This window comes from Phyllobates terribilis, unplaced genomic scaffold (genome assembly GCF_046119375.1).
Source record: "Phyllobates terribilis strain yellow unplaced genomic scaffold, ASM4611937v1 Scaffold_7__3_contigs__length_470593459, whole genome shotgun sequence".
NCBI classification, from domain to species: domain Eukaryota; kingdom Metazoa; phylum Chordata; class Amphibia; order Anura; family Dendrobatidae; genus Phyllobates; species Phyllobates terribilis.
In genome coordinates, this window is record NW_027362767.1 from 273,213,695 (window position 1) to 273,228,357 (window position 14,663).

At 44.0% G+C, this 14,663-nt stretch overlaps 1 protein-coding gene across 1 annotated transcript in view; it reads left to right on the forward strand.

The window, feature by feature from the left end:
- Positions 1-14,663, forward strand: part of NOTCH1 (notch receptor 1) — a 54,376-nt gene that overhangs the window by 26,191 nt on the left and 13,522 nt on the right. Inside the window, exons 3-10 of the mRNA XM_073640762.1 lie at positions 3,868-4,133; positions 4,236-4,568; positions 12,134-12,256; positions 12,336-12,569; positions 12,660-12,815; positions 12,903-13,088; positions 13,193-13,306; positions 14,404-14,517. Coding sequence (XP_073496863.1) covers positions 3,868-4,133; positions 4,236-4,568; positions 12,134-12,256; positions 12,336-12,569; positions 12,660-12,815; positions 12,903-13,088; positions 13,193-13,306; positions 14,404-14,517 — 1,526 coding nt within the window. The remainder of the gene's footprint in view (positions 1-3,867; positions 4,134-4,235; positions 4,569-12,133; positions 12,257-12,335; positions 12,570-12,659; positions 12,816-12,902; positions 13,089-13,192; positions 13,307-14,403; positions 14,518-14,663) is intronic.

Genomic DNA, 14,663 nt, shown 5'->3' on the forward strand with positions numbered 1-14,663 from the left:
GGGGTCATTGTCCTGTTGAAAAATAAATGATGGTCCAACTAAACGCAAACCGGATGGAATAGCATGCCGCTGCAAGATGCTGTGGCAGCCATGCTGGTTCAGTATTCCTTCAATTTTGAATAAATCCCCAACAGTGTCACCAGCAAAGCACCCCCACACCATCACACCACCTCCTCCATGCTTCACGGTGGGAACCAGGCATGTAGAGTTCATCCGTTCACCTTTTCTGTGTCGCACAAAGACACGGTGGTTGGAACCAATGGAACCAAAGATCTCAAATTTGGACTCATCAGACCAAAGCACAGATTTCCACTGGTCTAATGCCCATTCCTTGTGTTCTTTAGCCCAAACAAGTCTCTTCTGCTTGTTGCCTGTCCTTAGCAGTGGTTTCCTCGCAGCTATTTTACCATGAAGGCCTGCTGCACAAAGTCTCCTCTTAACAGTTGTTAAGAGATGTGTCTGCTGCTAGAACTCTGTGTGGCAATGACCTAGTCTCTAATCTGAGCTGCTGTTAACCTGCGATTTCTGAGGCTGGTGACTCGGATAAACTTATCCTCAGAAGCAGAGGTGACTCTTGGTCTTCCTTTCCTGGGGCGGTCCTCATGTGAGCCAGTTTCTTTGTAGTGCTTGATGGTTTTTTCAACTGCACTTGGGGACACTTTCAAAGTTTGCCCAATTTTTCGGACTTACTGACCTTCATTTCTTAAAGTAATGATGGCCACTCGTTTTTCTTTACTTAGCTGCTTTGTTCTTGCCATAATACAAATTCTAACAGTCTATTCAGTAGGACTATCAGCTGTGTATCCATCAGACTTCTGCACAACACAACTGATGGTCCCAACCCCATTTATAAGGCAAGAAATCCCACTTATTCAACCTGACAGGGCACACCTGTGAAATGAAAACAATTTCCGGTGACTACCTCTTGAAGCTCATCAAGAGAATGCCAAGAGTGTGCAAAGCAGTCATCAAAGCAAAAGGTGGCTACTTTGAAGAACCTAGAATATAAGACATATTTTCAGTTGTTTCACACTTTTTTGTTAAGTATATAATTCCACATGTGTTAATTCATAGTTTTGATGCCTTCAGTGTGAATGTACAATTTTCATAGTCATGAAAATACAGAAATTTCTTTAAATGAGAATGTGTGTCCAAACTTTTGGTCTGTACTGTATGTGTATATGTGTGTGTGTGTATATATATATATAGATAGATAGATAGGTATGTGTATATAGATAGATATAGTATATAATAACCCTGTACGGTCACTACCAGCTCCACAATAACAAATTTTACAGACCGATTGCACACCCGTTACAGGTAGCGTATGGCTTCAGGGGTGCGGTTTACAGAACAAGAGGAGCAGAGCTATTAAATTTTATATATTTAATCCAGAAAGGTAGGCAGTGTTTATAAAAATATACAAAGATGATACAAAATGGGAGCAAAACAATACGATATATACAATTACATGAAATAAAAAGGAACAAAGAAAGAGAAAATTACTAAATCTGATGTCACTAAAATGTAAAGTGCTGCAAAATATGTTGGCGCTACAGAAATAAAAATGATTATTATTATGTCACGGAAATGGCTCGACGCTTAAGGGAGGGAAGCGTTCCGATTGGGAAAATGGAACACTCTTCCAGTGAACTTATGTCTTCTAGAATGAACGAAGACCCAAACTTTCATTTTTATTAGCTCAATGTTACACGCACATACCTCCCCTTGATGAGCTCACATGGGGGCTAGTGGTGGGATGTGCTAGTCTTTTCAGAGTTCCATAAGATCTCTAATTTATAGGATATCTTTGCCCCTGGAAGGCACAGGCGATAGATATTATTGTCATGTTTCATATCGCGATTTTATCTATATCTATCTATTAAACATGGCCTAGATAGCACCATTTATCTGACCGTTAAATTGGAGGGGTTAGAATGGCCTTACGGTGATGTGAGAGAATGTGTTATGTTCGTCCCTTCACTACAACGCCGAAAATATATCTCCCATAAATATCTGATCGATGCAAAACACCAATATTCATATCTGGACACCGGAGACAGTGTGTCTAACTGCAATTGTCAAGTTTTTCTTTGAAGAGAAGAAGAGTTACCTCTGGAAGGTGTTAGATTTTCCACTTCAGCTTCTTGAATATGTGGATCTCATACTTTTTCACAGAGCATTTCTCTGTTTGCATTACCTGGTTACTGCAGGAGGCCCCTGCTTCAATGGAGATTGAAGTGTTAGTTCTCTCTCCCATTGTCCTTGTTTTAATTAGTTACTCTCTTCCCAGCCACAATTATTCCCATATGTTCAATGTGAGCTTGATGTTTCTGCTCTCCAGGGATGTCTTATAGATTTTTTTTTCTCTCTGACACTGCTGATTCCAGGTCTTTCTGTAGCTCTCCACAGTTGGTCCTTGCCTCTTGGACAACTCTTCTGATAATTCTTTTCACTCTTCTTGCAGGGAGCACCTGGTCGTGGCCCTTTTCCACTTCCGGATTATGGCCCCAACTGTGCTCACTGGAACCTTCAGTATTTTAGAAATTCTTCTGTGACCAATGTCATCAGTATATTTTGCAACAATAAGGTTGCGAAGGTCTTGACAACTCACTGGTTTTACCCATCATGAGATGTTTCTTGTGTGGCACCTTGGTAATGAGGCACCTTTTTATAGGCCATCAGTTAAACAAACTGATGTTATTTTTCACTAAGTGGCAGGATTGCTTTCTAATTACTGATAGAGTTCAGTTGGTGTCATGACTTTTCATGGCTTTTTTGCACTTCTCTCTCATGTGTTCAATCCTTTTTTCCTGTGTAATTACTCATTGTTACACATAACTTTATTTATGGACATCTATGGTTTGATTTAATTGCCTGCGTGGATTGAATGGGCTGTTAACAACATCTGGTGAGAATTTCTTGTCAATGGCACCTTTAGAAATATATTTACTTAGAAAACTGGTGACGTGTTCAATACTTATTTCACCCGCTGTATGTACCAATATATCCTTTCAGCTATAAACGGGTACATGGTCTTTCAGTATGTGGAACTTTTTGGAAGGCCTACTATTTGTGTGTTGTGTTTTCCATCACTGCTCAGTTTCCTTCTCCAGATTACAAGGAGCCTCTACCTCCAATCATCTGGTGGGAGTTTGCTGCTTTGTGTTTGTTTAGGTTCTTGTTCTGTTGACTTTTGATTTTTGGGATGATTGGGAAGTGATGATCCCTGACTGCAGGGGCTGCGCACTCCCACAAATCTCCCTTTAATCTGTTTAGTTTGAGGCAGGCTTCGCTGGGTAATGCGTTGGTAACAGGTGGTGATGTAGGGGTCACACATCTGCTGCACCCCCTCTGATCGCCAGGCTGCTGCTCTGCATGCTTATTTCATGCTTTTTACATGCGACACAGAGTCATATTAAAGGCTTATCACCTGGAGGTGTACGATTCTCCCGGGGCCGATCTTACTGATGGAGGACAGATCTAGTTACCTTTCGTGTATTGAATGAGCTCCTAAACTAATCCTGAGGAAAAAGAGCTAAGAATATGCAACCATTGAGTAAAACCTATAAAGAGGGGCAGGTGGCAACATTTCTACAGTTGCTGTCACTCATCCCATTAAATAACACATCATCTTGGAAGATAACAAGGAGCAATAAATTGTTTATACCTGTCCTAAAAACAGCCACTCTCTAGCCCTAATGGTTGCCAACATGGAGCACCAAACTGTTGTCCTACAGTCACATCACCTCCCTAGCCTGAACTGGCTGATAACTAAGAACATTGCAACATTGAATTGAGTTTGTGTGTAAAAATGTCTTCTCATATAAGCTATTTACAGGCCGAATTCTGATATTCCCCTTACAGATGCCAGAGTCCATATATTGGCGAGCGCTGCCAGTTTCCCAATCCCTGCATGAGTAACCCATGTTTAAATGGTGGTTTCTGCCAATACGACATCAGAGGGAACGGAGCTTATTTCACCTGCAGCTGCCCGCTGGGTTATCAAGACTTGCGGTGCATCACTCGAAAGGACAATGTGTGTCTCAGCAACCCCTGTCGCAATGGAGGAACCTGCGATCTTACCACAGATGAGTGGAGCTATAAATGCAGATGTCCCCCAGGATGGACAGGTAGGAAATACATGTATATGGAATGGTGCTAGTGCCTGGGAGTCATTAACTCTGACGTTCAGTAGTGTCTTTGTCTCATATTGCCTTTTTATATTTGTACAGGTGACACATGCCAGAAAGCAGACCCATGTGCATCCAACCCATGCGCTAATGGTGGAAGCTGCGTCCCCTTTGATTCTCAGTATGTTTGTAAATGTCCGGAAGGATTTCATGGAGAAACATGCAAATTGGATATTAACGAATGCAAACAGAACCCCTGCAAGAATGGAGGGTCATGTACAAATGAAATAGGATCATTTTCCTGCAAATGCAAAAGCAGGTTTACTGGAAACTACTGCGAAATCCCCTACGTGCCATGCAACCCGTCACCGTGCCAAAATGGTGGGACCTGCCGTCAGACAGATGACACATCGTATGAATGCACATGTCTGCCAGGTATGTCCATTTCTAGAAATTATATGCAGAGCACTAGAACTGGTTGTTGAATTGAAATGACCTCACATGCAGCTGGATGGTGACATAAAACCAATTATTGTAAGGTTTTAGTGCAATAATGAAGTTGCGAGGGGGATCCTGCGGCTGCAGATCTCTGTGTAGGCTTTGGGTCCTCTTGTACTGCGGCAGGAAGGGTTATGTTTGCTGTAATCACTCGCCGCTTAACCCCACAATTCAATGATATGACCATGCATTTTGCCCTGTAATAATGTATGGCCCTTTATAAAAATTACTGACTTTCAGCCGTAGCCTTAAAGGGGGAAGCTGTTAAATGGTGTAAGTGTACATGTTGTTATACGCCTTTAAGAAGAATGTTCGGCAATGTGATTTTCACACTGTATGCTCCAGTCACATCCGAAGCTGCATATACAGACCTACCTGGTGGAAGCGCTGCACCACAATAATGGACACTTTCTAAAGAGCAGGAGGAAGATGTCTGGTCCGGCAGCCTCCACAGTAGAAAATTGTAGGTGATTAGGGTATACAACCAGATTTACCTCCATAATAGCAACAAGATAAGTGAAGCGAAGAATAATGTGTATATTCAGAATTAAGCCTCATTGCTCTGGTTGCAGTTCCCTAAGGGATCCTTTGCCTGTGTCACCGCTCACTGTACATTGGGACTGATTCTGAGAAGTAAGATGATGACCCCAGAGCCGCACACATCGCACATTTCTAGAATAGCTTCAACCTCACACAAAGCGGAAGTTATTTCTTCCTCCTCAGCTCTGAAAAGCAATAAAAATACAGAAATTCCCTCTGTTCACACCAAGAAGAGTATGAAAATCCTTGATATTCCAACATGCGCCTGTAGCATCAGTGGCACGTTGTAAAACTGCTGACTGCGGCTCTTATAGTTCCAGTACCTGCTCCTCCTGTGGAATACCGGGTGTCAATTGTTCCACTGGAATTTTTCTTTTTAATTGAATGAAAAGACAAAATTAAGATGTTAAAAAACATCTAATTTTATTGGAGAGCAAACGGATATAAAAATTAGGAGCCCAGATCCCCAAGCTAAATTAATAGGTGGTTTAGGGGTATGTGATTTGCAACTGAATAATAATAATGATAATAATTTTCATCTTAAGGCTATGTGCCCACGATGCAGAAAATTTCTGCAGCATTTCTGCATCTCCCTGGCAGAAAAAACGCATGCAGATTGTGCATGCGTTTTTCCTGCAGAATACATGCGGATTCACATGCGTACCCACATGCGTTAACGCATGTGTTTCCGCATGCGGACTGACAAGCACTTTCCAGGCGATAGCATCATTTGGAAAGTGCTTGACAACTAGGTTACACTGTATAAATCCATGCAAACAGCATGGATTTATACAGTGTGACCGTAAAAATAAAAAATAAAAGCTATACTTACCTCCGATGCCGCCATGTGTGCCGTCGCGCTCCTTCCTGGTTCCTTCCTGGCTTGCCAGCATCTCGCGAGACAGCCTGCGGTCGCATGACCGCAACGTCATCTCAGGTCCTGGAAGGAGAAGCGCTGCAGGGGCTGCCGGACAGGTGAATATAAACTTTATTTATTATTTTATTCTTTTTTTCATAGGTACAATGGTACCCAGGTCTGGATGAGAGTCTTCTCTCCTCCAGAACTGGGTACCATCCGCACATAGAGACGCATATAATCCGCTTGTACAAATGTACAGACACGGATTCTATGCGTCTCAATGCAAGTCAATGGCGGCCATTCCGCTGCACTTACGCAAAATTAATGAACATGCTGCGGATTTATGAGCGCTGCAGAAACGCTGCGGAAAAATCCGCAGCACGTGCATTGACATTGCGGAATGCCATTGGGGACCATGGGGTGCGGATTACCATGCGTTTCCGCTGCGGAAATTCCGCAGCATAAACGCATGAAAAACGCATCGTGTGCACGCAGCCTTATAGCGCCAACATATTCCGCAGCACTTTACAAATTTTAGGGGGACTTATACAGACAATACAGAATAAGCATATCTCATATCGAAAGGAGTGAGGGTCCTGCTCGCAAGCTTACAGTCTATGAGAAAATAGGGGAGACACAAAAGGTAGAATGTACATATATTGTATAATGCAGCCTTGATATACTAAATAGGATAAATAATACATGGACTGGTCGCCTGCCAGTATGTGTGCAGTCCTGACCGAGGCTATTATGTGCATGGTTGGTATGAACCTGAAATTGAAGAAGATTTTAATATGGGGGAAAACTGGGACGGACAGATAGTGTGTGGAGGCAATACACCAGTCTAAAGAAATGGGTTTTTAGGGTCCGCTTGAAACTGTGGGTATTGGGAATTAATCGAACTGTCCTGGGTAGTGCATTCCAAAGAATTGGCACAGCACGCAAGAAATCTTGGAGACGGGAGTGGGAAGTTCGGATTATGGAGGATTTTAGTTTTAAGTCACTGGCAGAACGGAGGGCATGTGTAGGGTGGTTGACTGATTCAAAGGAGGAGATGTAGGGGGGGTACTGAAGCATGGAGCGCTTTGTGGGTAAGCTTGATAAGTTTAAATTGAACTCTATATTGGATGGGTAACTAATGCAATGACTGGCACAGGGAAGAGGCATCGGTGTAGCGGTTGACGAGGAATATGATCCTGGCTGCTGCGTTAAGGACGGATTGGAGAGGGGAGAGTTTAGTAAGAGGGAGCCCGATAAGTAGAGAGTTGCAGTAGTCCAGACGAGAATGAATAAGAGCTACAGTAAGAGTTTTTGCTGAGTCAAAGGTGAGAAAAGTCCTGATTCTTGAGATGTTTTTGAGGTATAGATGACATGAACGAGCGAGTGATTTGATGTGAGGAGTGAAGGAAAGATCTGAATCAAAAATGACCCCAAGACAGCGGGCTTGTTGCTGGGGAGTGATGGTTGAGCCACAAACGGAAATGGCAATATCGGGCACAGGTAGGTTAGTGGAGGGTGGAAATACGAGTAGTTCAGTTTTTGACAGATTCAGTTTTAGACAGAGGGAGGACATATTGTTGGACACAGCAGAAAGACAATCACTGGTCTTTTGTAGTAATGCAGGGGTGATGTCTGGAGCAGAGGTGTATAATTGGGTGTCATCAGCATAGAGATGGTACTGAAAACTGAATCTGCTGATTGTTTGTCCAATGGGAGCGGTGTATAAGGAGAAAAGAAGGGGGCCTAGGACTGATCCTTGAGGAGCCCCGACAGTAAGGGGAAGGAGAGAGGAGGAGCCGGCGAAAGACACAGAGAAGGAGTGGTCAGAGATATAGAAGGAGAACCAGGAGAGAACAGTGTCCTTGAGGCCAATAGTGCGGAGCATAGTGAGGAGGAGCTGGTGATCCACAGTGTCGAATGCTGCAGAGAGATCCAGGAGAATCAGCAGGGAGTAGTGACCATTAAATTTAGCTGTTAGTAGATCATTAGAGATTTTAGTGAGGGCAGTTTCAGTAGATTGTAAAGGGTCAAGAAGAGAGTTGTCTGAGAGATAGCGGATTAGACCGGAATGGACCAGGCGTTCCAGGAGTTGAGAGATAAAGGGAAGATTGGAAGCAGGTCTGTAGTTGGCCGTGCAGTTCTGGTCAAGGGATGGCTTTTTAAGTAATGGATGTAAGATACCAGATGAGAGGGAGAGGTTGAAAATTTTAGTTAGGTGAGTGGTGACAGCTGGAGAAAGGGACTGAAGGAGATGTGAGGGAATAGGGTCACTGGTGCAGGTGGTAGGGCGAGAAGATGCAAGGAGCCTGATCACTTCATCTTACGTGACTGGTTCGAAGTCAGAAAGTGAGCAAGATACAATGTGGTGGGGGAGAGCATGCATAACGTTTGGGGATTGGGAGAAAATTTCCTGTCGGATATGGTCAATTTTTTCTTTGAAATAATTGGCCAGATCGTCGGCGCTGAGGTCGGTGATCGGGGCCTGTGCTGTTTGATTGAGGAGAGAATGAAACGTGTCAAAGAGTCGTTTAGGATTATTGGAAAGTGAGATTATGAGGTTGTTAAAGTAGGTTTGTTTGGAGAGGTGAAGCGCAGAGTTATATGTTTTCAGCATGAATTTATAATGGAGGAAATCTTCGGGCAGATTAGATTTTCTCAACAGCCTTTCAGCACACCTGGAGCACCGCTGGAGAAGACGTGTTTGAGGTGTGTGCCAGGGTTGTCGCCGTCTATGCCGAATTGTTCTTTGTGTAGGAGGTGCGGCTTCATCCAGGGCGCATAGCATTATTTCGTTATAATGCTTCAATGCAGAGTCGGGACATGAGAGGGAGAGGAGATTGGGGCCAATGATGATTGCAACTTTTTCATAAATTTCTGGGTGTTAATGGCGCGTATATTTCTATAAGTGTGGAAAGTTGGGGTGTCTTGAGTACAGTCACAGTTCTTGACAGAGAATGAAAGAAGATTATGGTCAGAGAGTGGAAGGGGAAAGTTAGTAAAGTCATGTACTGAGCAAAGCCGGGAGAAGATCAGGTCCAATGTGTTCCCGTCTTCATGTGTAGGAGAATTAGCAGGCTGTGAAAGGCCGAAGGAGGAGGTTAGTGATAAAAGGTGAGCGGCAGATGGGGAAAGAGAATCGCTAATTGGGATGTTAAAATCTCCCATGATTATCGTGGGGATGTCGCAGGATAGAAAATTTGGAAGCCAGGCAGCAAAGTGATCCAGGAACTGACGGGAGGGACCTGGAGGGCGACTCGCAGAGATAAGGGCCGGTAGAGTCTGACTGTGTGGGCCTCAAAAGAAGGGAAGATAAGGGAGGGTACTGGGGGGATAACCTGAAAAGTACATTTTGTTGAAAGAAGCAGACCAACACCTCCACCTGATCTGTTGTCAGGTCTCGGAGTATGAGAGAGGTGTAGGCCACCATAGGAGAGAGCTGCAGCGGCGGTGGTGTCCGACTGCTGGATCCAGGTTTCAGTGAGAGCCAGAAGGTTGAGGGAATTAGAGAGGAAAAAGTCATGGATGTAAGAGAGTTTATTACATGCTGAGCGCGCATTCCAAAGGGCACAGTTGAATGAGACAGAAGATATGCAGGGAATATTAATGAGATTAGCAGGGTTACTGAATGTAACAGGGAAAGAGTTAGTGTTATTTCTGGAGGGTCCTGGATTAGGAGAAATATCACCTGCGACTAAGAGAAGGAAGATACAGAGAGTGAGCAACTGAACACTACACTAAATATATTAGGCACCAGGAGAAACACGGAGCATTAATCTTACCGCTGGGTCAAGAAGTAACCAAATTTAAAGGCATATTGATGTCCGGTGTATAGTGCTGAATGTGTGCATGAGGCTTGTGCCTATTGACCTGCGCCTGCTGCAGGATGTATGAAGCTGCCTGTGTGGACATGCTGGGAGTTGTGCTTCAGAAGCTGTATCCGGACAGCATGTATGCAGTAAGATGTCTCCATTGTCTCGTGATTTCCAGACCATTCCATGGGTTAAGTTGTGAATCATGAGGCATTTTCTCCTTCCTCTTAGTTCTGCACCCAGGCATGTTAAAACTGGGCAAACATTAACCTGCATGATACTTTGAAGCTGAACAACAATAGCCACCTCTATTTTATGGGCTTGTGGAGCAGGTGTCTTTAACAGCACATGCGACTTGGGACATTTTATCATAAAAAAGAAAACCTCCTCTAGAGATTGAGAGATCAAAGAGCAGACCACATGATCCCTGGGTGTGTGTATGGCGGCTGGCGGTGGGGCGTCCCGCGCTGCCATCACACCTGGATCATTACCGCCTTTTATTGGGCCGGGTGCAGCAGAGAGCTGTCCCTTATGTTTGCCGGCTCCTGATACATCCTGACGTTATGGTGTCTCCTACAGCATCCGTCATTTGAGAGTTGGTTAGAACCAGTTTGGTTGCATGGAATGAGGTGGCGGACGGCTGCACCAGCAGATTTAGAAACGCTTTCGGAAAGACTTGTTTCTTATTGTTGGATAAACACGTGCAGATCAGATTACACCTGGCAGAGCACTGGCAGCTGAACGGCAATGTTGTCACTGTACACACAACGATGGATGGGGGCATACATTGTTCACATTCAATTCCAGTATTGGGCCCCTCCTGGGCCCCGTTGCTGAACTGAACCATTTATGTTCTCGCCTACAGGCTGCACAATAAAGCTCTGCTGCTGTTTGCAGTAGAAATCCTGCTGTTATCAGATAAGTTGTGTGCAGTGATTTATGGCATCGCCCTGGTTCTCACATGCAGTAATGTGTTCTGTGAATGGGAGCAGCGCTGTGAAGGAACAGGTTCACACCGACCTGTATGCTGATTTATCCCTGCCTTTAGCGAAACTACGTCGCTCTGTGTACAGTAAATTTAGATTTGATTAGAAACGTTTGTTTTTCTCACAGTAAAAAAAATGTTCTCTAATGTCTTTCAAACTATCAATTATCCAGTAATCTATAGATTTGTGTTTACTGTAACTGAAGGCGTTACAATGTATTCAGTACAACTCTCTTCCTAACTATCTCCTGTCCTTGCTACAAACGTATCAGCCGCTCACAGAGGATTGTTACGATCCCTCTGCTGTGATAAGGATGGTCAGCTTCTGGGTTTATAGAAGCACTTGTTCGCTGACACCAAGCAGAGATCTTCAAAATGGCGAGAAAGTGAGATATGAAGTCATAGAGCTGCAGAACTTTGTCAATAGGTTGGCTGAAGAATCCATATCGAAATGTCCAAAGGATACATTTTCTGCAGAGTTTCTGATCCAGATTATCCATTTGGTGCCCATGAAACAAACCAGCTGATCATCTATTGTGTTTGTGGGTGTCCTAACTCTTCTCCAATGGCAGATGTTGGGGGAGCTCGGCATGCTTGATTTCTACTTTCCAGATAAACCAGTATCCGTGGTGCCTGGTCTCTGCTTTCTTCGCACTTGATCTGCTGCGCCCATCATGCTTGTACATGGGGTGTTTGAGAGGAAACTTATCGACCAAATGAATGTTCAGCCAGCAGCCATCTAAGGTTTATGACCACCTTTAGGAATGGCAAGCGTTATCACATAAGATTCATATGCTGCAGTAGCCGGATTAATAAGTAACTTGCCACATGTTGGTCTTGTGTAAGAGCTTCCAACAATCAGGCTGGCGGCAGTAATAGAAGTCTATTGTGTACGTTTTATGACTGGCCTACTCCTGGCCCTTCCCTGGCACATTGATTGCTGCTGGAGACTTAGTCTAATCTCACTTGTTGCTCAATTTCCATTTTCATCACACTTGGCAAACAAAACAACAAACTCCATGTAACTAAGAGTGAAGTCTTCTCCATCTAGTACAAATCCCGGAGAGTAAGCTTTTCGTATTGTGTATACAGCGACTGCTGCCACCAGATAAGGTCAAATGTGCTGTAATTTAATCCCAATCCTGTTACAATTGGTATCGTTCATGAATATTTCACCTACACCTACCTGCATCTGGTATCTAGATTCAAATTGAACCTTTTCCTCCCCACTATTCAGTTTTGATATAAAATAATTCCCTTTATTATTTCTTTTTTTATTTCTGTCACTTATTTTGCACTTTTTTTTAAGGATTTTCTGGCCAAAATTGTGAGGAGAATATTGATGACTGTCCAGGAAACCAATGCAAGAATGGAGGCACCTGCGTGGATGGAGTGAACACCTACAACTGCCGGTGTTCTCCTGACTGGACAGGTAGGGATAACTTTGTGTATTGTATGTTTATAATTTATCAGTGCTACTGCCTCAATGTCTTTGATTTTTCGTCACGCAGGCCAATACTGCACCGAAGATGTTGACGAGTGTCAGCTGATGCCAAACGCCTGTCAGAATGGAGGCACCTGCCACAACACCCACGGAGGATATAATTGTGTCTGTGTCAACGGCTGGACGGGAGAGGACTGCAGTGAGAACATTGATGACTGTGCCAATGCGGCTTGTAACAGTGGAGCCACCTGCCATGATCGAGTAGCATCCTTCTACTGCGAATGTCCACATGGCCGCACTGGTGAGAATAATTTCTGAGACTTCTAGGCGTGTTTTATAGCTTATTTGCTCAGAATTGACTAAAGCCTTGCTGTACTTTTTTGCGCTACAGGTCTGCTTTGTCACCTGGATGACGCTTGTATTAGCAACCCCTGCAATGAAGGCTCCAACTGTGACACGAACCCAGTGAATGGCAAAGCTATCTGTACCTGCCCCTCTGGGTATACGGGCCCTGCCTGCAACCATGATGTGGACGAATGTTCTCTAGGTAAAAAGACTTACAATAAGCATCAATGAAAACCCTAATGTTAGACATTACTGGAAAGTCACACTAACTCTTGGTCTGCCTATGCAGGTGCCAACCCATGTGAACATGGTGGTAAATGTATCAACACTCAGGGCTCTTTCCAGTGCAACTGCCTCCCAGGCTACACAGGACCTCGCTGCGAGATTGACGTTAATGAGTGTCTCTCCAACCCATGTCAGAATGACGCCACATGTCTGGACCAGATTGGCGAGTTCCAGTGTATCTGCATGCCAGGTGCGTCCATTACCGATCATAGGAAAATTTGGAGCATGCACCGCCTCATTCTGGTTGTGTGGCTTTTAAAATTTCATCTGAACTGTTACTCTTTAATTCATTAGGTTATGAAGGCAAGTTCTGTGAAATCAATTCTGACGAATGTGCCAGCAGTCCTTGTCTACACAATGGCAGATGCATCGATAAAATCAACGAGTTTCACTGTGAATGCCCCACAGGTGAGAAAACGGATCAATAGTACAGTGCTATCTGGCAAGGCTACAACTAATCTGCACCCGCAGGCATCTTCCTTCCATCACCTCAGGAAAATCCCTCCCATCAGCTGATGCTCATCTGCCGATCTGAGATGGCTTGATTACATTTTATAATTCTACATTCTACGTAGGAATAAATAGGCTCTCGATGATCACAGCATTGGTTGCATCTTCTGACATTGTTTTGGTGTGCATATTGGCTGCTGTTCTCTTTTTGTATATATTAAAAACCTAATTGTAAATGTGAATATTTCACATAAATTTCACATAATGGACATTAGCACCGATAAAGGGAAAATCCTGTGTCCTGATGAAAGATTCTGCATATTATATGTAGTGGCACTGACAGGTGCAATACACATGTGCAGTATAGAGAGGGGAAACTGGATGTGTGAGGAAGGGGGTTAGGCTTTAGAGATGAAGGCAGCATAACATAGTAATCAGGAGACGTCTAATCTCTGTAAAGAATGTCAATAACATGATGTGAATGCGGTATCAGGGGCCCTATTCCCATTCATTCCCAGCGTGGATGCCTGCATGGTATCCTAAGGGAAGCACGTGCTTTGGCCCCTTGTGTCTAAGGATCAGGAAAGTTTAAATCCTAAAGTCATTCATAAGGTTACTGGTTCCTCTGGTCTCATGTGACCTGCGGTGGACGACAATGTGGTGTGAAGATGGACAATGAATGTTAAACTGAGCTGTGAGGATTGTAGGGCTGAGCCGGCTGCAGTAATGGGGCAGACTGGATTCATGCTGAGAGGCACAGGCTCTCTGTATTCCAGCTTAAGATGGGTATACAAGGCCTGGTGGCCATATTGGGTCTTAGGCTAGACTGTCCCCCCTCTCCTATCTTCCTAATATGTTTATCGTAGTGTGTGGATGAACATTTGGACAGTGCATACATTTCTGGTCATTGCCAGGACACACATTTTCTTATAGTTCAGGTAGATTCCAGAGCACAGTTGTAAACCGCCACCTGAAGCACGTTGACATCACCAATACCTCATTATATTTTTGCAAAAAATATTGCCCAAAAACCCTCCAACTTTTTCCCCCCCTAGGATTTAACGGGCACTTATGTCAGTATGACATTGATGAGTGTGCCAGCACGCCCTGCAAAAATGGCGCCAAATGCGTGGATGGACCGAACACCTACACCTGTCAGTGCACAGAAGGTAATGTAATATCGGCATCAGTTCTTTGTCTCTGTTTTGTCTGGCAGTTATCCAGAAAGAAATTCTGGGATTTGTGGTTTTGTACTGACCAAAGAGAGAAATAATTTGATTGTCCAGAAGATTAGAGAATCTCTGTCCTATGTTGC